The sequence below is a fragment of the Syngnathoides biaculeatus genome, chromosome 17 (genome assembly GCF_019802595.1).
Source record: "Syngnathoides biaculeatus isolate LvHL_M chromosome 17, ASM1980259v1, whole genome shotgun sequence".
NCBI classification, from domain to species: Eukaryota; Metazoa; Chordata; class Actinopteri; order Syngnathiformes; family Syngnathidae; genus Syngnathoides; species Syngnathoides biaculeatus.
Genome location: NC_084656.1, coordinates 5227809 through 5254434, shown reverse-complemented (window position 1 = coordinate 5254434; position 26626 = coordinate 5227809). Strand labels below are relative to the sequence as shown.

The 26626-nt window shown below is 40.1% G+C and overlaps 1 protein-coding gene across 4 annotated transcripts; it reads left to right on the top strand.

Moving 5' to 3' along the window:
• Window positions 1–47: 47 nt before the first annotated feature.
• On the top strand, window positions 48–26289 carry taf1c (TATA-box binding protein associated factor, RNA polymerase I subunit C). 4 transcript variants are annotated; one of them, XM_061801443.1, is made up of 15 exons: window positions 48–662; window positions 2436–2547; window positions 3555–3604; window positions 3693–3788; window positions 7136–7203; window positions 7288–7535; window positions 10402–10533; window positions 10609–10726; window positions 10824–10895; window positions 11032–11167; window positions 16733–16861; window positions 18837–19026; window positions 21367–21504; window positions 22208–23523; window positions 24145–26285. In XM_061801443.1, the coding sequence occupies exons 1-15, from the start codon at window positions 546–548 to the stop codon at window positions 24301–24303; spliced, it is 3081 nt and encodes a 1026-aa protein (XP_061657427.1). In that variant the 5' UTR covers window positions 48–545; the 3' UTR covers window positions 24304–26285. The 4 variants fall into 4 exon arrangements, with proteins under 4 accessions (XP_061657427.1, XP_061657428.1, XP_061657430.1 ...); XM_061801444.1 differs by lacking the exon at window positions 3693–3788 and having other exon boundaries at window positions 24145–26286; XM_061801445.1 differs by lacking the exon at window positions 48–662 and having other exon boundaries at window positions 2432–2563; window positions 24145–26289.
• The last annotated feature ends 337 nt before the right edge of the window (window positions 26290–26626 follow it).

Below are 26626 nucleotides of genomic sequence, written 5' to 3'. Positions count from 1 at the left end.
TTATTGTGGCAACCACAAAAATACACTTCCACTTACTACAAGGCATTCCAAGCAGCAAACGCGTTGATACCGGAAGGAAGTAGACATGCTCTGTCTCTCCATAGCTCAGAATGTTGTAGCGCCGAAGAAACGGAGTCGGAATGTTGAACACAGGAGCAAAGCTCGTTTTATTGCAGACATCGACAGAGTGAACCCATTACGGCGGGAACTCCCGAACACCGGAAGTGGAACGAACAAGAACGTCTGTGCGGAACCTCGTAACCTAACTCTTGGTCCCGTGGGTGAATTATGTAGACCACCACACCGTAACCATTTTCATTGGCCCATGCGCTGACCATTCTACGTAGACGTGAGACAAATAAGACAGTTTAAATGACATTTTGTCAGTTTTTACATCAGATTTTTTTTTTAGGTGTCTCATTGAATGCTCAAGTGTCATTATATTTCGATGAGAGAAGAATCCTCTGTTATGTTAGCCTGCCGTTAGCCAAGTCTATCATACATGTAGTGGCTGCACGTTTTTACCAGTTAGCTCATGCAATCAAATGGATTACCACTTCCCACGGAAGCTTTTCCCTTCATTCTACAACTGTGGACCACCAGAATTGAAGCTGAAACACTGTGCTGGGAATTGGGGCAGTTACGACCGGGTCAAACCTCAGGTTTGTGAATTCAATGAGCTATCGGGAGTCTTATTGACTTAACTGGGGTTTTAAGAAAAGTACACACCATACATTGTCAAACATATTGTACAGTACTGATTCAACTGGGGTTTTTATTACGTGCAAAAATTGCACACTCTATACCTAGTAAGGTTTGGATAACCTCCCAACTCAAGAAAAAGTTCTCTGCAGAGTATATATTATTTAAACTTGGATAGTGCTATTAGAAGAAAGGTATAACGACAAGAAATTCCTATCAATATGAATGTCATTTATTTATACCAGGTAAATAGAGCAAAACAACAAAATTGTGATTGAAATCAGTTTTCCAAATTCCGAGAGAGACCTGGCCAAGACGAGAGCACAAGATCAAAATGGTTAAAGCAAAACAATGACACGAATTAAAAATAACACACGCTTCAGAAATATGAGTGGGATTACATGAACAGTTTAATTTATTTACATCTTTTGTAATAGCCTCGAATTCGCCTTGTGTTTTTCATGTGTGTATATCAACTCCTGTATATTCGGACTCTCTGGACCTTCATTCTTACGTTAACCTGAGAATGCAGACAGAGGGAAGATAAGACTAAACATAAAGAACGCAGACAGGGCTTTCTTTACATGTGAACACAAATGTGTAAGCAGAAGACAGAGTGTCAATTTCTAAATAAAATTCAGGTAGTGAGAGTGTACAAGGGTACCCAGCTAGAGAATGTAGGATGGCATATGAGGAACAATGATCTACACGATGGAGACAATCAGAAATAAGATTCAAAGGACAGTGATTCACCATAGCCATCCATCCATTTTCTGAGCCGCTTATCCTCATGAGGGTCGCGGGAGTGCTGGAGCCCATCCCAGCTGCCATTGGGCACAAGGCAGGGTACACCCTGAACTGGTTGGCAGCCAATTGCAGGGTGCATTGAGACAGACAACAGTCACACTCACAATCACACCTAAGGGTAATTTGGAGTCTCCATTGAATCAATGTTTTTGGGATGTGGGAGGAAACTGGAGTGCCCGGAGAAAATTCACAGAGGTACGGGGAGAACATGCAAACTCCACACAGGCGGGGCCGGGATTTGAACCTGTTCCTCAGAACTGTGAGGCAAACGCTCGACAGCTGTACCACCATATCGGCTCCTCTTATCCACTTTCTTTAAAAAATGATGAGGAGTAGTAATAAAAAGCAGGGATCCATAGTCCTTAATCAAAATAACTTGTACTTTAGTGAGTTAAAAATATAATAATAATTTTGATTTTAATTTTGAACTCCGTAACAATAATCCTCAGTTAGATTATGATAAAGTATTGTAGTACTTAGTGGATACTGTTATTTTAGATTAGATGGAGAATTTCTGAATCCCAGAATCATCATTGTCCTCTGTAGGTTTTACACGATGAGGATTTTTGGCGGTGATCACCGATTTAGCTAGTATTAAAAAAAAAAAATAACTGATCACCGTTCCGTTCACAAGATGTAGTCATGAGTCTATTTAAATGACCTATTGGTTTTATACAACTTGTGTTCTGAATTGTAATGTTTTGATCCTTGCTTGGGAGCCATATGGTATTAAAAATACGCAAACATACCCCAAGCAAGCCTGACATGAAGATCCTCCCCTGTTCTGAGCACTGGTGACCACCAATACATGTAAAGTGTTTGTGTTTCTCACGTCCCTCCATTTTTTTTTTAATTTAAAAAAAAAAAAATTATCTGCTACAAAAAGCAAAAATCTGCTTTAGGTACTATCGCTGGTGTGTTTTCAGGGTGTATCTGGACCTCCCAGCAACTGGAGCTTTATATCCAGTCATCAGGTCAGAGGGGAGATATGGCGTCATAAAGAACCGGCACCAATACCCGTCTTCAAACCCAACACCTGTGAGTGAGTGAATGAGTGAGTGAAAGCTGTTACTTGACCACATGGACAAAATTGTTCCTACAGCTCTTTTAATGAATGACAATCACAGAATTAATTTGAAACTAGGGACGTACAGTACGCTATCTATATCTCAATTCGGTCTGGGACTAACATTCAGGTTCTTCCAGAATCATTCAAATCTAAAAATGTAGTTTCTTAGTTTTGATCCTTACAGTCTGCCGACCCTGAAGAAGTGACCAAAAGCAACGAAAAACGCTTTCAAAGGCCTGCCTGTCCCCAACATCAGTTGCAAACAAAAGTGTATCTTAACTTTGTGAAACTAATTGACCGATGACCTGAGCATGCAAATCTCAGAGCCGTAATGGACTTTATAATCCATAAACATTTCTTTAACACAATGTAGCATTTCTTTAAGATTATTTATTTTTCTGAGAAATCAGAGTGCTTGGTTACAAAAGAACTATTTACCTGCTTGAAAATCCACTGACAAAATTGTGTTTATAAAGTAAATCCGTCATATATGGCTCTTCAGTCATCTTTCGGTGTTTAGTTGTGGCTCTTTCATTCTTCCTTGATGGTTGTAGGAGCAAGTCCCGGCTGTTTCTAAAACACTAAAAATAATTGCGATTAAAAGTGACATCAGTCACGTGATGATTTTCATGATGATGATAATGGTTCTCGGGCAGCCCTAGAAATAGGTAAAGGTGGGTTCTTCCAACTTTATACACAAGCCCTGATTTAATTAATCATTATTAATGGTTCTCGGGCAGCCCTAGAAATTGGCAAAGGTGGGTTCTTCCAACTTTATACACAAGCCCTGATTTAATTAATCATTATTACTTATTTTTGGCCAATTCAAAATTTGGCTCCATTATGCTACATGACATATCTTCTGGTAATGTTTATTTTACATGGGAAATTTGATTTTCCAATTATTTGCTATGTTGGAATAATTGTTGATTTTATTATTGTCAATACCTACCCCCCACCCTCCTTAAATGTTCAGCTTTCATTTGGTCTTCAACTCCTCCTGACCCACTCGACTTCACAGAGCATGTGAGTTTGGTCTGAAATCCAGATTGTTTGTTCCAGAGTGTTTTTTTTTTTGCTTTTTTTAAATGTTTTTCATGTCTGTTGTCTCTAGATGCAAAACTTTTACTTTGATCATTGCCAGGATGCCTTGGGTTGCATCACTGAAGTTTTGGGTGATGCTTTCATTTTTAAATATGGACTCAAAAAGGTGACTTTGCTTTATTTACCAATAGTCTCTTCAGAATTATAAACAGTTGTCATCACTAACTTACAGTAACTACCTCCAATCCATTCCTCTTGCTCATGGTCTGTACAGACCAGTCAAGCTTCTCCATGTCTGCGTGGGTTTTCTCCAAGCGCTCCAGTTTCTTCCCACATCCCACCTTCTACATGAATTTGACACTCTAAATTACCCTTGAGTGTGATTCTGAGTGCAACTGTTGCTTGTCTCTGTGTGCCCTGCGATTGGCTGCCAACCAATTCAAGGTGTACCCCACCTCCTGCCCGAAGATGGCTGGAATAGGCTCGAGTGCTCCTGCGACCCTCTTAAGCAGTGGTGCTCAATGCGTCAATCACGAGGCAGTCTTGGTGGATCGCGGGACGGCGTACCCAAAAAAAAAAAAAAAACACATCAGCCAACATTCCTTCTAAACTGCACGCGTGCACAATTGTGCACCGCTGATGCCGTCTCTTCCCAGATATTCTGCGTTGCGTGCAAAAAAATAATCATAAAGTATAACATACAGCTATTCAGTTTGTGGCATTTTGCAATGTGATTCAATGAGTGAGGGATGACTGGTTGTTACAGTACATCCAATGGCACAATTCACATGCGTACTGTATAAAATGAAAAGAAAAAGTCACAGTTTCTTTTAGGCAGCACACAGAACTTTCTCAATGACCGCTGCTTCGCCACAGTCTTTTTCCTAGTTTACCTTACAACCCCCATCCCCCCGCCACCGCTTTTAAACACGTACACTCATAATTAAAAATGTTACAGTACTTACGCAGCCCATTAATGTTTTAAAATGACAGCGTCCACCACCGCTGCTTTAGTTAGGAACACAGTCTGGGCAACGTAAAGCAAAGACGAGCTAGACATGCTGCTCATGTTTTGTTTCAATATTAATGGAGAAAGTTAAAGAAATGCTGTTGTTTTGAGATGGAATGACTGTCGGAGTATGTGAATAATCAAAGAAAAAGTTGTTAAACTGGACAAAATTTTCTCTTTTCCAAGTGGGTAAGGTCTGGTCTGAAGCCAAAGTAGAAAGTACAGGATAAGATGGTGTATAATTTTACAATTCCAAGTTGGCACAGTCTGATCCACGATGAAAGCTCACACAATACAGTGCACAAAAACCTAATTCTGTGTTGTAAATATTTGAGGCAACATAACATTAACCTTAAAACTGTTTGGGAGCATCACCCCCCCACACGTTGTCAGGAGCTCGCGAGAGGCTGGCCGCTTGAAAAGTTGGGGTAAAAATGTCTGGGCACCCCTGCTCTTAAGGATAGACCTCTCGGAAAATGATTTGATGTTTTACTGATGCATTAACTTTCCTTGGCAGAGCCATTCAGTGACCAAAGAGTCGGTGGTTTGAATCCTGGCTCTGACTGTCGGCTATCCAAGTGTCATTGGAAAAGTCTTTCCAATCTGGTTGGTAGCAGCCTTTAATGTTTCTGTAAATAGGTGAATGTGTGAGCATCTGTATAGCTCTTTGGGCACCGCGACAGTTAAAACATGATATAAGTGCAGTCCATTACCCAATTCATCAAGATTTTCCTTCTCTGGTATTAATCCTGCTCTGTCAATCTGGGAACTGTCAATTTCCTGAGAAACAATTTTTCGCATCATTAACTATGGATTCCAATGCTTTAGAGCAGGGCTCGGGAACCTATGGCTCGCTAGCCATACCTGGCTCTTTTGGTGGTTCCATATGGCTCGTGGAGCCCTCATAATGACATACTGTACATGTGATTTTTGTCGTACAGAGAAGGTTTGTCCTCGTGGGGTTTCCGTCTTTCGGTGTTGGAGGCAACGCAAATGACGTAGAGACAGTTTGGTCTAGTGGGTTGCCGTAGTTTTTGCGTGGTTGTCGATGTCCAGAGGTGCACAAGGGTCTAACGTTGATCATGTCAGAACAACTAATTATGGAAACGCTTTTGACAAAGGTCGCTCAAAGAAAAAAATATGAGGAGTCCCGAAGTTTTCAACAAGACTGGACAGCCTTTGTGGATATGTAGGGTTCTGCTGTTTAAAGTTCACAGACGGGGAGTATGCCAAAGCATTCATACTCAACGTTGCCAATCAACATTTTCCCAGCTTTGCATTAAGACAAGATAATCAAACAAATAAAAGACATGCCTTTGTCCGCTAGAACTGTTCAACATCCTGCCCGCATGATGGAAAATCAAATTGAATTACGTTCACGATTAACAGATGGAAATCTCAACACCTGCGTGAAGCTTAATCTGACAATGTATAAAACAGACGATCAAGCCATTAGCAAAACCAGGAAGCACCGGAAGTCGCATTAATGGTAAGAAGTGCTTTTGTCATGATTGGTTAGCAACATCATAATGTTATTTAAAAGAATTCAGAGACTTTATTGTACTTAATTGTTAGGTCTACATAAATGCGCAAATACACATGTATTTAGTTTTTTAAATATTGCATGGCTCTTTTGAAATTACGTTTCAAAATATTTGTCATTTATGGCTAACTGTCAAAGGTTCCCAACCCCTTCTTTAGAGTCAATGGCAACATTCTTAACACCCCTCACTCCAGTGCTTGGCATTTTACGTGATGTAAAGGTTCTTCTCCTTGGGAGTGGAAAGGGATCCCATGAAGCACTCTAAAAATTGTATTGTTCTAATTCCAATTCGTTTATGTTGCAATCTTGCCAATATGAACACACACCAGTGTAACCATCCATCCATCCATCCATTTTCTTAGCCACTTATCCTCACAAGGGTCATGGGAGTGCTGGTGCCTATCCCAGTGTCAATGGGCAGGAGGCGGGGTACACACAGAACTGGTTGCCAGCCAATCACAGGGCACTTGGAGACAGACAACAGTTGCAGTCACAATCACAGCTTGGGACAATTTAGAGTGTCCAATTAATGTTGCATGTTTTGGGATGTGGGAAGAAACCGGAATGTCCGGAGAAAACCCACGCAGGGTCGTGGAAAACATACAAACTCCACAAAGGCAGGGCTGGGATTGAACCCTGGACCTTAGAACTAAGAGGCCAACGCTTTACAGCTGTTCCACTGTGCTGCCCAGTGTAACTATATCAAAGCTAAATTTTAGTGCTGCAAATTGAAATTCAGGAAAATTTAACAGGTCTAAATCTTAAATCTTTGAAATGGTGTAAAGTATTCTTGTTTATCACTGGATAAAAGGCAACTTTCAAATGAGGTGGTTATTTTGAATTCTATACATGCTATGACTTTTTTTGGCAAATTGTCTGGAATTCCCTGGGGGGCAGGAGGGGATATACATGAGTGACTTGTTGCAAATGCGGTTTTATTGTGCATTTATGTAAATTACAGCATCAGTGCAAAGGTGCAGCGTCCACACGGAAGATAGCACGATTCCTCGACAAGCTGAACTTACCAATGTAAGTGTCGCACTGCATAGATATTTCAAATGGAAACACTTCTGAATGTGTGACTGTTTTATGATGTTTCTTGATGCTTGTCAGATGTCACGAGTCACATTATCCCAGAGCACTGCACTCATATTGTGCTTTGCTGTCAGATGTTGTGCAAAATGTGCCACCAGAGCTCCTGGGCTCTCTGTTGCATGAGGAACTGACTGAGCAGAGAGACCGCCAGCTGTTCTCTGAAGGAGCCACCGGGGGTGCTCTGAATTTTATTCCCTTCTCACAAAGTAGAGACTCTCAACATGGCTGTCTCGTCTATCCAGGAAACCAGGGAATGGACCAGCTCAGTATCCTTCAGCGAAATGTTGTCTCAAGTCTGTTAGATATTATTATTTGTTAGATAATAATAGGTGAGTAATTATCTGTTGTCACACAACAAGATTGCTCCAGTTTATAATCTCAGGCCTCATAAATTTAAACGCAGTTTGTTTTTACTGCTGAATTCAGGACATTTGGTTTGTTCAAAATGTTACAAAAGTGCAAGCTCCTCTTGCAGTTTTGATTAGGTTACATAGTTTTCTTGCATTTAAATTGATGGTGGCTATTTAGACCTCCATACAATGCCTCTTTAAAATGTACTTCATATAAAAGTGTTGATTGTTTTTGTTATGGAACTTTTTATTAGGAAAAATAGGTTATACAAGTTTCTCATCGTTACATAAGTATTTTTTGTATGTAAAAGTGAAAAAAGGGAGCATCAAATCAAAACAATGTTAAAATGAAATAAAAATGGTATACAATTAATTTGAATTGACAAAAAATGAATTACAGTGAAGAAAGTATGGATTTAAACACCCTGCTATATTGCAAGTTCTCCCACTTACAAATCATGGAGACGTCATTTTCATTGTAGGTGCATGTCCATTGTGAGAGATAATCTAAAAAAAAAAAAAAATCCAGAAATCACAATGTATGATTTTTTTTTAACTATTTATCTGTGTAATACAGCTCCAAATAAGTATTTGAACACCTGAGAAAACCAATGTTAATATTTGGTACAGTAGCCTTTGTTTGCAATTACAGAGGTCGAATGTTTCCTGTAGTTGTTCACCATGTTTGCACACACTGCAGGAGGGATTTTGGCCCACTCCTCCACACAGATTTTCTCTAGATCAGACACGTTTCTGGGCTGTCGCTGAGAAACATGGAGTTTCAGCTCCCTCCAAAGATTTTCTATTAAGTTTAGGTCTAGAGACTGGCTAGCCTACGCCAGAACCTTGATATGCTTCTTACGGAGCCACTCCTTGGTTTTCCTGGCTGTGTGGTTCAGGTCATTGTCATGTTGAAAGACCCAGCCATGACCCATTTTCAATGCTGGGACTGAGGTAAAGAGGTTCTTCCCCAAAATCTCACAATACATGGCCGCGGTCATCCTCTCCTTAATACAGTACAGTTGTCTTGTGCCATGTGCAGAAAAACACCCTCAGAGCATGATGCCACCACCCCCATGCTTCACAGTAGGGATTGTGTTCTTGGGATGGAACTCATCATTTGTCTTCCTCCAAACACAGTTAGTGGAATGATGATCATCTGATCACAAAACTTCCTCCCATGACTCTTCTGTCTCATCCAAATGGTCATTGGCAAACTTAAGACAGGCCTTGACATGTGCTGGGTTAAGCAGGGGAACCTTCCGTGCCATGCATGATTTCAAACCATGACGGCCTAGTGTATTGCCAACAGTCACCTTGGAAACAGTGGTCCCAGCTCTTTTCAGGTCATTGACCAAGTCCTCTCGTGTAGTTCTGGGCTGATTCCTCACCTTTTTAAGGATCATTGAGACCCCACGAGGTGATATCTTGCATGGGGTTCCACTCTGATTGAGATTGACTGTCACATTTAGCTTTGTCCATTTTCAAATGATTGCTCCAACGGTGGACCCTTTTTCACCAAGCTGCTTGGCAATTTCTCTGTAGCTCTTTCCAGCCGTGTGGAGTTGTACAATTTTGTCTTTGGTGTCTTTGGACACCTCTTTGGTCTTGGCCATGTTACAAGTTTGAGTCTTACTGATTGTATGGGGTGGAGAGGTGTCCTTATGTAGCTAACGACCTCACACAGGTGCATCTGATTCAGGATAATACATGGAGTGGACTGGACTTTTAAAGGTGGACTAACAGCCTGAAATGTGGCAAAAGGTTGAAAGGTTCAAGGGGGCTGAATACTTTCACAAGGTACTGTATAAAAAAGACATTCATCCTTTTTGTATATTTCTTTATATTAGCAGTAGTTGGTTGAATCACAATTAGAATTGGTTTGTTTTACTGCTTTACCTTCCAGACAATACACACATTTGCAAAACAAAATAAGGCATCTGTCCATCTATTTTCCAAGTAGCATATTCTCACTAGGGTCGCTGGTGTGCTGGAGCTTATTCCAGCTAATTTTTGGTGAGAGGCGGGATTGACCCTTCACTGACCAGCCAATCACACATATATATCGTATATAACTAACCATTCACACTCAAATTCACATCTATGGGCAATTTAGAGTTTTTAGTTAACCTAAAATGCACGTTTTTAGGATGTAGGAGGAAACCGTAGTACCTGGAGAAAACACGGAGACAGGGAGAGTATGTAAACTTTATAAGGTGAGGCTGGATTTGAACCCCAGTCCTCAGAGCCGTGCAATCGTATCACTCTGTCCAGTATCAACTTCATTGTGCTACACTGCACTTGTAGCTGCTCTTGAAGCTTTACCTTTAGTTTAATTTTATCTTATCCGTTATCATTAGTTGCGCTACCATAATAAGAATTTAGGGTGAAAACGTATGAAAAAGTATAAATAGGTAGGAAAAAAATTGTAAAATTTTCAATTTTAGCTAACTTAATAACGGCCATAATTGCCCAATCAAATCAGCTGGCTGGTTTAATGGTCAAACCCTAATTGTACTCTGTATGCTGTCTAACAACTGCATCTTGGGGTCAGCTTGAATGTAATCTGTTGATGGCATTCAAAAACAGTTTTGTATCCTTTTGACATGCTACGCAGGAAAGGTTTAGACTGTTGGACTGTTTTTGCATATAAAAAGCTTAGTCACTGCAAGATTGACATTTTTGTTTGACACAGTGGCTTCAATCAGTCAGTATCAGTCAGCACTCAACTCACCTTAACGCTGAAGGTATTCTGGTTATAGTTGTTAAAACTGCATCTCAGACTTCCACAGAGTGGAGTTGGCTCACTGCCGAAACAAATGTTTCTCCATGAACTCCAGTGAAAGCAAACCATTCAGCTTCCAACTGAAAGGCCCGATTCGACAGATCAGCTCAGCTTCCTTGTTCAACATTTGTAAGCCAAAGAAAGAATTTAATTCCTTGGAAGGTAATTGTTTCTGTCACCACATTGATACCCTTCTGTTTGCAGGTTGTGTTTCTGTGAGGTCAGATTATTTGTGTGGCGTTTGGAGATTTAGTGAAAGAGAAGAACCACGTTTGCTCCAAGTTGTTCACACCAAAGAGGTTCCCACTTGTGTTAGTGTCAGGTAAGTCGTTCTGACTGTGACTGTGTGTGAAGGTCAGAAAAAGAATACATTTTTGTAAAAACTTTTTTTTAAATCAGTTTCATTTTTATCCCATTAGTCCTCACATTTTGGGTGAAGTCTTGGTGGCAAGTGAAAGTGGAACAACAAACCTGTGGACTGTTGGGAAAGGGTGAGAGTATTTGCAGTGAATTTCTTCAAAGGAAGGAAGCTGTTTGCTTGTCCTGCTGAAGTTACATCATACATAGTCATTACATTACATTACATAGTCAGGTTACATTTTGTAATTGTTTACCATCCTCTGTCAGGTTCCAAAAGGTTTGGGAAGACAACACCAATCTCTACTTTAATGCTAAGTCATCATGGCGATGGTGTGAATTCTCTGCTCATCCTCGAGTGATGCTCTACGCTGACAGGACTGGTGCAGACCTGTGTGATATCAGGGTGAGATTGAACAACACAAAATCTAAAACATACATGCAAAGTAGTCTCCTTTCAGTGAAGGTTAGCGTTTTGGACTCAAAATAGGCTATTCATGTGAATTGTGGAGATCTGATGAGTATGTATTTCTTGGGGGGGGGGGGGGGGGTTCGCTGTCACTGTCGTCACAGGTTGTTTGGTTGTCCTTGATCCCTGGTAGCTAGATCCATTCCACACATCCACCATCCAGATGTCATTTCTGAATATTACTCTGCGGTGGACTAATATGCGAGGGCATTGGCCAGATGTTTCCACCTTTGCGCTCGAAACTGCTTTGGATAAGTCACAGGACCAGACGAGACTAGAAAAAACACTTCAGCTGCGAAGAAGTAATGGTAATCTTACTCCGATATGATGATCTAAATGTCACTTGCTACGTTTATTGATCAGTTACTGCTTAACTATTTCTTGCACAAGACTGAAGAAGTTTCTTTCGGCTTGTCCCTTTCGGGGTTGCCACAACGTGTCATCTCAGATGAACGCACATACATGTTTGGCAATTTTTACGCCGGATGCCCTTCCTGACGCAACCCTTCACAGGGAGTGGAGGCCCCAGTGGGATACGAACACACAACCCCTGGTTTACCAAACCAATGCTCTAGCCACTGAGCTACGGGGCCTCTTCTTGCACAAGACTATAACTATAAATTCCACATTGGGCACTGTATGCGGCAATCTAATTTAAACGCTAGTGACGTTTAAGTATAGTTCTCCAACCACGCGACACTAGAATCTCACATCCTCATACTACGTCTTCTTTTGGGCTCTCTCCCCATAGGTGTTAAACACTAGATAAGCCAGCGTGGCTGACCATTGTGCCCACGTGACCACCATTTTGGCAAGGTCATTTTTACCATGAAGGCAACGGCGCTGCTCTTGTGTAACTTTAGACCAGGGGTCGGCAACCCGCAGCTCTTCAGCCCCATGCAGCCTTAGCACCAATTTAGTGGCTCCCTGGAGCTTTTCCAAAAAATGCATGAAAATGGAAAAAGATAGGGTTGAAAATCATATTTTTTGTTTTAATATGGTTTCTGTATGAGGAGAAACTTGACAAAAATATTTTTCATGTTTTCCAATGCTGTAAAAAAAAATTGTGGAATACTGTAAATATTAAAATTCAACATTTCTGTCCATGAAGATTTGCAATATTAAATCCAAATACCGCAACCAACTCACAGATGAGAGCTTGCAGCCATGTTTCAAGATTTAAGTTGCATTTTATGTGCCCGATTTTGAGACTCTGTATAGTGATGTCCCAAAACCGATGTCACATTCACTGCGTAAGAAGACAATTCTGTCATGGGCACGTATTTCGCAACAGTGTCTGTCTTTATAAAATGGTTTCTTTTGTCAGTATATGTTTGGAACTACTCAGAGGGGTATTGTGTTTTGCTGTTCATGTCTGAGGATTGATGCGATGTATTTTGCGTGACAAAAGAGAAGACGATGCTGCTGTCTACCTTGTACCGAGTTTCCTGGCATTTGTCTGAAGAAAATAGTTCACAGAAATTAAACTTAAACTGTGTTATTTTAATTTTAGGCACCTTACCTTTTCAAAAGGCTGCTGTTTTGTTTAAGCAGGTTGCATTTTAATTGCAGACTTTGGTTTATTGTACATTCATTCTCTTGCTGCTATTAGAAGGAAAGAGAAAAGGACTGTGCATTATTTTATTATATTAAATTAAATGAAACTGGTTTATTTTTGTAGTACTCAGCTTTTCAAAAGGGTGCTGTTTTATTTTTTTTAATTACAGGCTGCCTTTTATTATTCTGTCTGTTGCCCAGATAAGGGGGAAAAGAAGACTGTATTTTATCTCCATGGCGAAGTTTTTTTGAGGGGGAATCCTCAAAATTAATGACATAATAATTTTTTCTTTAGTCTAATTCTATAATTTTATCAACGTAACAAAACATACATCAATAATGGAAGTTAAACTTAAAACACCATAGTACATCAGAGTTGGGGGGGGGGGGGGGGGGGTGTCATTCTCTCCAGGATGCAATGCAGGAAAAATAAACTCTAATCTAATCTCTAATGCTCATTGTGTCAGTTGGATTGTAGGCTAATATAGACACAGCATCTGTCACCTTCATCATCAGAATCAGCTTTAATGACCAAGTAGGTAACAACAGAGAAGGAATTTGTCTCTGGAAGTCGGTGTCGCCCTGGTACAACTTTCAGAACAAAGAATAAACTAACAAAAACAAAGAACAATAGACATTCAAGCAATAGGAGCTATATCTTGTAAGAGTCACAGTTGTGAAAACATGGAGAGTCTTTTCCGTTTAGAGTTAAGTGTGTGTCAACCCTCCACAGTATGTTAAGCTTGTACAGAGTTCCTTTACCCATTCGCAATTCCGGTTATAGACCAGTGCCATGAGAATTGTACAAAGAGAACAGTTTGAAGAGCCGAATCTTGCTATACTCTACAGCAGGGGTGCTCAATGGGTCGATCGCGATGGCGTGCCGAGGGAGGTAAGGGGACACCAGCCGTATTTTTCTGACCTTTAGCTCACTGCGCATGTACAAACAATGACATAGTACAGGAAAACAGGCTATTCGGCGACTTCCCCCTATTTTAAGCCCTCGCTTCAGAAATCTTATCAAACATGAGTGGATGCTGAAGTAAAGAACAGAAAAATCTATCACTTTCATACAGGAGCCGGACTTTTACGATGTCATTTTCGAAGTGTGTTTGCCTTATCTAGCAGTGTAGTCTATATGTAGTTGACACGTGTCGCGGCATTTTTGAACTGTATGGAAAATACATTGGCATTCCGCAGAATAGGAAGCTGAGAATGAGAAAAATGAATGAACTAAAATCCCAATTGGGCGCAGAGCAGTCACTTTTCACACAATATAGTTCAACAGCGATAGCCGCCACCAAAGGATCTTTCCAGGTTCGTCACATGATCGTTAATAACAAGAAGTCCTTCCAAGACGGAGAGATGGTAAAAGAGGCATAGCTGACTCGTTCCGATCTTTTAAAAATAAGGCGGAAATATTATCTTCAATAAAATGTCTGCAACTGTAAATGAGTACAGTTAAACGGCGCTGTGAAGCCATGGCTGATATGTGGAAGGACATCGGAGATTGTGTTAGTCACCGCAGTTGGACGAATCCACTGACGTGAGTGACATTGCCAAGGTTTGCATTTTCATTCGTATGGTGTTTAGTGATCATCGTGAACTCAGAAAGTTACAAAAAAAAGTTTATGGTTCACGATGTTGTGTTGTGCAATATTGGCTCATGCGATTATGCAAGGCACACAAACATACATTAACACATACAGTAAAGAATCCTCAATATATTTAAAATAAATGTTTTGCTTTATTGTAATACTGAATGGACACCACTCGGTAGTGTAAATATTTGCATTTTGTGACATAAACATTACAACTTGTTTGCGGCAGATTACTCGATTTGGACAACAGAGTTATACAGTATAACGATCCAATCGTGTTAGTGGTTAATCGAGTTTCACCATTGCCATGTACATGTGTTCTTGGTTCTCAGAAATCGCAGTGTAACTTGTTAGTTAGCCAAGTAATGACGTGTGGGACTTAGATAGCGCGAACTGAACGACTGTGTGTTCAAAGTTTTACAATGGCAAAAGTGTTAGGGAAAAAAGGATGATGATCGAGCGAGGGCAATTGACAAGGATGCTGGAATCAAAAACAGTTTCAGACGGGCATGGCTTGAAAAAAGTATAACTGTGCAGATAGGACCGAAAACGGTATCAACATGTCTAATCGAACACATACAAAAAGTGGACATTCCCGGCAAAGTGCTGTGCACTCTGTGTTCCGATAGGAGCAAAAAAATATCCAGGAGGAAACTCAATCACCCACCCACCATCGACAGACATTTTCAGTGTTTTTCCAAGTTGGTCATTCTCATCCCTGAGTATAGCTCTTTCAACATTTTGGGTTGCCAACCTCTGATTTAGATGAAAACAAAAAAACAGCTTTCATGTATTGTTTGTCTGGCCAAAAGTAGATATTTCAGCTCACTCATATAGAACTTGAGAGAACAGTGTAGTTTTGCTAATGTTGTTTTTTTTTTTTTTGTATTTTTTATTGTTTGTACTCTTTACTCAGAACTGTACTTAATCATTTTCTTCTTGTGATATGGCCTCTATATTTCTTCTCTCAAGATTTTATTCAAACTGTTACTTGTGATACCTTACCTGCCCTATGGACATTGGCATTTGCCACTGTCTTGTCTTTGGGTTTTTCTTCATAGCTGTCATGATCTCCTGTTGATACTTTTTATTCAAGTAATATTTAAGAGGACTACTTTTGACTTTTACTAGTCACATTTTCACTTAACAATACACTTCCTTGATTACAATGTTTGGCTACTCTATCCACCTCAGGAGCAGACATCCTCTTCTTCTTTTCCTTTCAACTTGTCCCGTTAGGGGTTGCCACAGTGTGTGATCTCTTTCCATCTAACCCTATCTCGTGCATCATCTTCTCTCACCACCAGTGACTTCATGTCCTCCCTCACAACATCCATCAAGCTTTACATTGGTCTTCTTCTCGCTTATCCTCTAATGCTGTGATTACATTGAAGGAACCTTTTTCCTCATCAGATAATCCAGTTTCATATTTGTTGCACTGGTCTTTTATATAGCCTATATAAGCCTCACCGAGTAGTACATTTGTGAAGGAAATCCCATTTGATACATACATATGCCATAGCTGTGTAAAAATACGCAAGTTCCCCATATTGAAACCCGCATTCAAACACAAGATATTTACAAAGACGGCACATAGTTTAACGCTAGCATGTCGCTAATGCTAACCCGTCACGAATGCCAACAGAAACAATAGCTGGTTAAAATGAAATTTACCGGTAAATATCACTTAGACACGCCAGTAACACAGCAGCAACATGCTAGCACAGCGCTAATGCTAGCGCAGCGCTAACAGGGCCGGTTAAAGTCACTTCAGCACATATATTCCACCGGTTTCATTCTTACATTTTCCTCTCGAATGCCCCCTTGTGGCCGTTATAAAAATTGCACAAATTAGCTGCATCACTGCATAAACTGCAGGGTTGAAAATTGTGTGAAAAAACTTGCGGCTTGTTGGGCGGAAATTACTAAATTCAAATTCAGAAATGGCCAATAAAAACAGAAAAGTACCGTATTTTATATTTTCCTGGGGGATGCATTTGTATTAGTCTTTGAAGTTGGTGTAGTGAAAAATAAAGTGAAGCAGACAATGATTTTAGTCTGTTCTTTTCCAGAATCAGCGTGCTTAAAGAGGAGGATGCTTGATCACTTAATTTCTTTAAAAAAAAAAAAAAAAATCTATGTGGGTCCAGGGGATCCTCCCAGAACCATTCTACAATGTTTTTTTTTGGTCACCTTTTTCATGCGTTTAGTCTTTGCATGTCTGGGGGAGAAATTATATTGCAAGAAGTCTACTATAGTTGTAAGCGCTAGAATGATGTCACTGCTCACATAGTTGATTTCTTGCCCGTTATGACCTTTTTTGTTTCCTTCCTTGCTTCTCCAGATGACTCCTGCCACCAATCAAACACTGTTTCGCATCAGCAGATCTACAGAGTGTCAAAGTGGAGAGAGGCTCATCATCTGCAAATATCTGGCAGATGCTCACCCTTTTCACCATCTTGTCACCACCCAGGTACCTCAGTAAATACTCAATGTGGAATACATTTGGTTCAAATGATTTATTTTAGGAGCAAAATACTTTTATTCTTCCTTGAGTCATTATTTTTGGGGACATTATTATTTGACCAAGACATTTCATGTCCCATTTGTCAGAAGTTCCTGAACAAATTACTTACAGGGTTCGCACGCGGCCCTAAAAGTCCCTAAAAACCCCTAAATTTTCAAAGGTGCATTTAGGGGCTCCTAAAAGTCCTTAAAAATCTGCAAAAACCGGTCAAGCCCCCTAAAAGGCCTTAATTAAAAACAAATCAAAGGAGGACCGCTACCGGCAAAATTCTCCCTATAAAAAAAATAATTAAAAAAAAAAAATAGCGACCCGTCTGGCGTCCAAAACAGGCGGAGATTGTCAACGGAAGTCACCATGTTGACAACTAGTAGCCATCTTGTCGATATTCCATTGTTTGTTTCCGTGAGTAGGCATTTCAGTTCGTCTTCGTTACAACGTAGCGTAGTTCTTTCATCGATCCAACTTGTATTACGGGGAAATGCATTTTTCAAGAAGCTTGGGTTGAAAGTAACGAGTTTGGGAGCTGGGTTCGTCGAGATCCAAAAGATCTGCACATGTTTAACTGCCATCTGTGCAAGTTACCAGCTTGAAATGATGGGCGTCACAGCGCTGGAGTCGCACCGGAAAAATAGGAGACACGCTGATTTGGCGAAGATTCTCTCATCTTCCGTTGGTATGAATCTGTTTCTAAAATATCAAGATAGTGAAGCATCAACTTCAGGCAGTGGTACTAGCAGTGCATGCGCACCTACAGTTGTCCAGCCATCAACTTCAACCAGCCAGAAGTCAGGCTTTATGAACCTAGTTCAATGCACGAAGATGGACTCGTTAAAGGCAGAGATCGTGTGGACTTTAAAAGTGATCTGCAGCCATTACAGTTTCAAATCTTGTGAAAATAATTCGAAAGTGTTTGCAGTCATGTTCCCAGACAGTGACATTGCTAAAAACTACCAGTGTGGGGAAAGGAAGACTTCGTACCTGGCTACATTTGGCATCGCTGCCCACTTTTCATCTCTACTGCCTCAAAGCCAAAAAAGACAGAATAGAGACTGACATATCAACGCTTATTGAGAAGGCTGACAGGCTGTCTGAGGAGGCAGAAGAAAAGAGGAATTTGAGGTTTATCACCGAGGCCAATGCACTCAGAGGCAGAGAAAAGGACAAGAGAGCCGCTTTGGCACCTCTGCAGCAACAAATAGAGGAGGCACTGTGTAGGCTCAAGGAGCTAGAGTAGGGGTGCTGAGACCGACATCAGTAGAAGACATTTGTGTATATAGTTGCAATTGTAGTTAGAATCTGTTTTTCTGTAGACTGTTATGTGAAGACATTGACAATGGTCATATCAATGAGAACTACCACAAGGTGTACTGAGGTACTGGAATATTTGATGAACCAAGAACGGTTGATGGCACCATTGGGTGAGTCTTTTTTCGTTACTCTTGATTTACCACAATAGCCCTAAATTTTTCGTGTCGGCCCTAAATTTTTTCCCTGTCAGCCCTAAATTTTTCGTTTCAGACCCTAAGAATGCCCCTAAAAAGCCCTTAAATTTTTTTGGTCGGACTGAGTATGAACCCTGTACTTAATTTTAGTGTCTCAATCTTTTCAACCTCAAGTGTTTGGCATTGCACAGCGTGACCAACATGTTTTAATTTTTTTTTGTTTGGATTGTAGAAGAATCACACCAAATTGTATAATATGGAATTGGCTAATAAAGTTTCTTGTCAACGTTTGCCATGGAACAAACTTCTTTTCACTTTTATTTATTTTTATTTACATAATAAGGGAGGCTGCATTTGGCCTGCGGGTTGCCAAATTCCGGCGTACTTCATATATTTTATTTACCTATAATTTATATGTTTGTTACATTTAGATTTGGTCATCCGACAATGTATTCATTAGACTGTTGTTCTGCCCTCAGTACTCGGCTTACATAATGGACGAGCGATTCCCGTGCTTGCCAATGCTGAAGATGGATCACATGATGGAGTCCCCACCAATGTTCTGTCATATCCTTCCTGGTGTATCTGCATCCTGTGGTGGCGCTCGAACCACTAAGGTCTTATTGGGTTCTCAGAGCTCTCAAGAAATCACACAGCTGCAGTACTCTGGTTTGTTGACAATAGTAAGCTACAAGACAATAAAATGTACAGTCCCCTCCAAAGTCAATTCCCTTGTTTGTTGTATACTTAAGACATTTGGGTTTCAGAACAAATCATTAACATGAGACAAAAGTTCTGAATTCCAGCTTTTATTGATCGTATTTACATCTAGATGTTAAACACCTCAGGACAGAGCACATTTTGTTTTAAGCCACCCAATTTTCTAGTGAGCAAAAGGATTGGAACAGACCTTATTAAATTAACAAAATGAATAAAATTTTATACTTGGTGGTATAACCCTGACTTCTAATAATTGCATCGTCTGCGACCCATTGAGTTCACCACACTGTTGTATCCTTCATTTAAAATGCTGTTTTTTTCCAGGTCTTTACCGTTACTCTCTTTCAGTTATTTTCACATTGACAACTGCAAGATGTGCTCTAGGCCTGTGTATCTGTACCTGCTACTTCTGTACCTCTGAAAATTCAGCATTTCAACATTAGCAGTAACTTATAAAAACTGAGAAGGGTTGAACAAAAATGGCATTGAAGAGAAAATCATATTCTGCAGATTACAAGCTCCAAGTAGTGAAATATACAACTACACTAAGCATCTGGATTGCTTCTTTAGAGCACGAAAAGCTCTACTTGTGATGTACGATAGCATGCGACTGGACATCACGCTACAGTTCAAAACTAAACTAAATGTTGTAATGGTCTTCTGACTGGACGCCCCAGAAAGAGCATTAAACAGCTGCAGCTCATTCAGAATGCAGCAGCTCAGGTTCTGATCACAACACAGAGGTCAGAACATATAACTCAATTTCTAAAGTCTTTAGATTGGTTTACAGTCAACTATCACTAGTCACTAAATAGTTTTGGTCATAAATACATGAAAGATATGCAAATGTAATACAAATCCAGTAGTGCTCTGAGATCAACTGGTCCAAAGCAAACATGATGAAATAGAATTTAGCTGTTGTGCTGCTGAAAAAATGGAATAAGTTGCCAACAGAGGTGAAGTCAGCCCCAAGTGTGAATGTTTTCAAATTCAGGTTGAAAACCTTTATTTTTTCTCATGTGTTTGACTATTTCCACTTTTTAATATTTAATGGACTGTGAGCTGTTTTCATCATACACTTTATTTTCAAATCTTTTTATTCCTTTGTATTTGAATTCTTATAATCATGTAAGCACATTGAGTTACCTTGTCTATCAAAGGCGCAATACAAATAAATTTGCTTTGCTTTGTCTAGTTGCACGATGACGTTTCTCCCGACCCATGTATTTTTCTGTAAATTGCCAGACAAAATGGTTTTGTAGATTTTAGAATTCATTCGGCTGTAACCATCATGTGTTACATCATCAATAAAGTCTTCTGAGCCCATTCCAGAAGCAGTCATGTAAGCCCAGGCCATGACATTACCTCCAACATGCTCCACAGATGAGCTTGTTTGTTTTGGATCCTTTCTTCATATTTTGGTGTTTTCATCACTTTGGTAGAGGTTAATGTTGGTCCTATCAGTCCATACAATGTTCCAAAATCCAATCTGGCTTTCTAAATCTTTTTCTGATGAGTGGTTTGCATCTTGTGATATGGCCTCTATATTTCTTTCTCTCAAGATTTTATTCAAACTGTTACTTGTGATACCTTACCTGCCCTATGGACATTGGCATTTGCCACTGTCTTGTCTTTGGGTTTTTCTTCATAGCTGTCATGATCTGCTGTTGATACCCTGAGCCGACCTATTCGATTTCTGTTAGTCAGTACACCAATAATTTATTTCCCCCTTCCCCACCCCAGGACATTTCAATTTGTTCTATTGACTATGGGCAATGTTTGTGTAATAGCGCTCATCAATTTTCCCTATTCTCTTAGCTTCAAAATGGTTTTTTTCTCCCATATTCAGGTCTCTGGTGTTCATGTTTGCTTAACAGGAAATGCAGATTTCACAGCTGCAACCAAGCCAAAAACAAATGCCATCCATTTAACAAATCAATCTGAAAGGCAATACTTGAGCAGCTAAAAACACCAGTCACATCTTCCAGTACATTTGGTCACTTGAAAATTGGGTGAGTTCTAACAAAAGGTGCTCTGTCTTCAATTGTTTACTACATCTAGTTGTAAATACTATGAAATAAAAGCTGGAATTCTGAACTTTTATGCTGTATTAATCTTTTGATTTGAAAGCCCATATGACTTCAGTATACAACAAAAACAAAGGAATTGACCTTGCCATTCCAATCTACAGTATTTGGAAGGGACTGTAGTTGTAGAATTTTTTCTATGACTGTCCTCATGGACGGTTTAAGTCATTTTATGAGCTGCCATATATGTTTTCATCCCCAGGTGGCCGAGCAGAGACGTGTGTCAGTCTGGGTCCTCCTCAAGCACTCCTTCGGCCTTGTGATAGCCTCAAACACCTTCCTGTCCAGATCCCTCACCGCATGGAAACAGCAACTAACAGGCTGTCCTCAGCATCTGCAGGTATGGCTCGAACAGAAGTACTCTTTGTTGAATTATTGCACACCATTCACAAACCCTAACTTATTCACTGCTACTGGGAGTTTTAAGACATCAGATTGGCTCTAAACTTTAACCGCCATTGATGTCTTAATGATGTCAGTTGCCGTTTTCAAATGGGAAGACTCGGGGGAAGCTCTCATGCAGCTATGATTATCCATGTTGTCAACTCCACTGACACACAGTTAACTGCAGATTGCAACAATGCTTCAAGACACTTTACCAATCAAGAATCCAACTTGTGTTCTAAACATCGCATACCTCACTCCAATTGTTACTGGCTGCATGACATGGAGGTGTGGAAAGACGTATGTGACTTAAAAGTGAAACCAAGTTCATTTTTGTATTTTGTTTCTAAAATAAATTAATTTTTGAAGATAAAGCCTAAAATTGTCCAAAGACAGAGCACAAATATTACTGAATTAAGTACTGAACTCTGTGTTTACATAGTAATTGTACACAGTATTGTGTGGGGTTTTAAAAATTGCTGAAATTGCTCTAAAATAGAAATAGACGTATGGGGTTCCCTGACTTTGGAAACAGGCAGTGAATGTGTTATGAGTAATCAAAAGTAACAATAATATTTTAATATTTGGATTTGAAATATCTTAGGTGGTAATTGTTTATTTGCGCAGAATTTTTCCAATTAAAACTCATATGTTTTTAGGTTTGACATGTATCCAAAGGAGTGCAAATGAGGGAACTAGTTCATATATCTATGTGCTACAGCTGACAGAGGCAGGTGATATTTTCTACCAGACCCTTGAACATGAACCACTGCAGGATGAAGCGCCTCCTGAAAAAATGTTTAAAAAACAGCCAGAACCGACACTGGAAAAGGCCACAGAAATTGGGAGCAAATATGAAAAATCTTCTCTGCCTTACAATGCGCAGGGAAATTCTCAGTTGATGGCAATTGGGTCAAGTCAGGGTGTAGCACCTCACAAGGTTGTGCCTGAAACAGCAGCGAATAAAGTTCAAGTTTACGATGTGTCCTCAGACACTGGTTCTGAGGATTCGGAGACACGAGGGAAAGGACAAAACCTGAAAAGATTGAATTTACGGGTACCAACCCAGGAACATTTGTTTAATGCAAACAGAGAAGATGAAAATGTGACCAACAATCTAGCCTATGACCTGACTCAACCGAGCAGGGATCAGGGGACATCCACCAATATGAATCAGGCTAATCTACCTGGCCAGCAGACTCCTATGGAGCTCAGTGAGGATGCTCTCACAACATGGAAACGCTGGCTCCAAAGCGTGATGCGTAAGAGTCACAAAAAGAAGACACGTCCACGTGGGCCGCACCAAATCACAGTCAACACCAGGCGCCACCTTAGCCTGACCAATGACAAAATGAAAGAATTATCTAAAGAGGAGCAGATGACCGGCATGAGACGTCAATTAAGTGTATGCATGTCCAAGTGTTCCCTGCTGGTTAGAAGTGATCCCTCATCAGATCCTCTGGAAGTGATACCATTTCCAGACTTGGTGGATACGGGACTGTGGACTGACGATTTCAGTCAACGTCTGACCTTGTCCTGGCATGGAGAGGAGAGGTGGCGAGCATGGTGGGAAGACCGGCTGGGGATGAATAGGGAACAAAAGGTTGATGCTCTCAAGAGAAAAAGGAAGAGGCATCGGGAAGCAAAGAGCCAATCCAGGGGTCAACGATTTGAGCTCTCTGATAGCTTTTCTTCATCAGCCACCTACCAATCAGAGATAGATGATTTTTCCAGCTGGTCCTCTTCTGCAAGCCAAGGGGCATTGTCTGATACAACGGAGGAGGGGTTATCGCAGTGTGAGCGCACAAAGGCGAGTAAGGGACTGAGAGCCACGACACCCACCAATGCGCCCAATGAGGCTACATCAGACGTCGTTAACCAATCCAAGACTGTCCAACTTGACTCCACTCCATCCAGTCAGAAAAGGAGCAAGCGACCTGCCAAGGACTACCTTGAGTCTCTCTTTGGATCACAGGTAACTCAGGCACGGTGTTGTTCACATTACAGTACTGGCTTTAAACTAAACATAATATTGAGTGTTGATTTTTGATAAATATATTTTACATTTTTCAAACATACTGTATTTCGCGGCGCCTAATGATTTTGTGTGACAATACTGTTTCTCTGGGGATGCAATAGTCTTGATTGGCCTTTTCAGCTACTGGTAATTATTTCATATATTTATGCTTCTTTGTTGACAGAGCATGGAGAATTGCATGACTAATTTGAATTAATTAAACTCTTAATACCTTTTTGTCTACACACATTTACTGTCCAATGGCATTGTTTTTTGTAGTTGTATTTTGCTCTCTGCAGCAGGAAAATAACCTTTAAAAACCATGTTTAATCACCAAGATTCAACATGAGATTGTTTTAGCAGTAATTTTTTTTGTGGTGATGATACCATGATAAGCAGTAGTTAAGTGTGTGTGTGTCTGTGTGTATTTGTGTTTGTGTGTGTGTGTGTTGTGTGTGTGTGTGTGTGTGTGGAGTATGTTTGTTCATGAATTAGTTTCTCACCTGTAAAGGTGGTGTGTTTATATATGTATATTTTATTAAACATTCCACATTCCAATCATCCTCGTTCTGCATGCAGGAAGATCCCCCTGAACACAACTACTTTGTTGCGGAGCAGCAGTCACTTGGTTCTGTAGCCCACTCTTCCCAGTCTCTGTCCCTCTCCCAGAGTTCCCTGGGGCGACCAAAGTCACTGGTGTCACAACAAAAGAAAAAGAAGGCACGGATGGGATTTTGATGAGTCCATTGCTGCATGTTCAGAATGCTGTCATGGTATTTTGGCTTGAAAAATATTTTTGTATTTGTTCCCCTTCCTCCCATATATACATATTACACTCTTTTCATCTTAAAAAAAAAATCCCGTTATTCCATCAATCATGGACTCAATTGAGCTCATACCTTCTGCCTTAAAGGAATCAACAATCATGCCTCCAAGGACAGAATGTCTCTGCTCTTACCTGCCATTTTTTATGACTTAGTTGATCTCAAGATATGGAGAAATTGATTATGGGTTCTAATTTGAACTAAAACAAATTGGATCTTATTTGCCAACTGTCATCTTCAACGCCAAAGACCAACACAGGGCAGAAGAGGGACTGCATACTAGGTTGGTAGGACCAAGAGAGACTTTTATAATTTGTGTTTATACATGCAATGTCCAAATGTGGACTGCCAAGTAATCAAAATGATCATGGATGCTACTATTTGCACTCGGTAAAGTGACAGATATTTCACTTTTTGACAAATGTCAATACACAGTTGAAAGCAAAAAGTGTTTGTTTCTTTGACCTTCCATCCATCCATTTACTTATCCGCTTATCCTCACAAGGGTCCCAGCTCTCATCAGACAGGAGGCAGGGTACACCCTGAACTGGTTGCCAGCCAATTGCAGGGCACATGGAGACAGACAACAGTCGCACTCACAATCACACTGAGGGTCAATTTAAAGTGTCCAATTAATGTTGGATGCGAACTCCACACAGGTGGGTCCGCATTGAACCCTGGACCTCAGAACTGTGAGGCCAACGCTTTACAGCTATGCCACCATGTCACCAGGTTTCAAATCGTCAAGCCAATTTTAATGTCACTCAGTGACAACCCAAGGAAATACAAAATGCAGTTTTCAGAGACAATTCAGTTTATTAAGGCATAAAAAAAAATCCAAACATTTCTGACCCTCTTGTGAAAAGGTATTTGCTAAATGTGCATCAGAAAATTCTGAAGAACGTCCAGCCTAACCTTCAAACTCAAACAGTCTTGGATAATGCATCAGGACAACGATCCGCAACACACCAGCAAGTCAAAATAAAATGAAATAAGGTTTTGGAGTGCCCAAAACAAAGTCCAGATTTCAATCAAATTGTGATGCAGTGGTGTGACCTTAATTGTTCAGTTAAAATCTGTTCATGCTAGAAAACCCTCCAATATGGCGGCGTTGAAACAGTTCTGCAAATAAGAGTGGGTCAGAATTCCTCCAGAGCGATGTGAAAGACTCATCATAAATTATCGCAAACGCTTGATTTCAGTTATTGCTACCAAGGGTGGCACAATCTGTTATTAGGTTCACGGGGTAATTGTTTTCACAGAAGGTCAGAAAGATTTGGATTTTTTTTTTCCTCTCATGAATTGAATTGTCATTTGAAAACTACATTTTCCTTCAGTTGCTCTGTTATTCAAATTTCTTTTGATAATTTGAAACCTTTGTGTGTGATAGATATGCAAATACTTTTTCATGGCACTGTATGCTCCCATCCAAGCAACATATTTTCCCTGGACGCCCCTGCTTACTTCAGCAAGACAATGCAAAACCACATACTGCACATTACAACAGTGCAGCTTTATAGTGAGAGTGCAGGTACTAGACTGGCCTGCCTGCAGTCCAGACCTGACTCCCATTGAAAATGTGTGGCGGACTATGAAGCATAAAATACTACAGTGGACTGTTGAACATCTGAGGGTGTACATCAAGCAAGAATTGGAAAGAATTCTACCTACAAAGCTTCAACAATTAGTGTCGTCAATTTCCAAAGGTTTATTGAATGCTGTTAAAAGTTAATGTAACACTGTGGTAAATATGACCCTGTCTGAACTTCCTTGGAACCTTTTTTTTTTTTAGACATAAAATTCCAAGTTAATGATCATTTGCTAAAAGCAATAAAGTTTATCAGTTTGAACATTATGTATATTTTTGTAGTTTATACAAATATAAGTTGAACATAATTAGCAAGTCATTGTTTTCTGTTAACACAACGTTCCAACTTCACTGGAATTAGGGTTGTAACTTAAGCATAACTTCTCTTCTTCAGAGAGGGGGATCTTTTTTCAACATTATTTTCAAGGCTGCAAAAAACAGGCGGCGGTTGCCACTTAAAAGTTAATCCTGAGTACTCGTTTTTATACCGTTACGTTTTTCTTCTCATAATGATCATGAGTGTACAGTTTCTTGGATTTTTAGTCATGTTTGGATTTTTTTTGGTCATTTTTAATAATAGATTGTGATTTAGGTTAAAATTAGTACCTTTTTGTCAAAAAGAGGACACTTCAAATCGACTGCTGAAAAT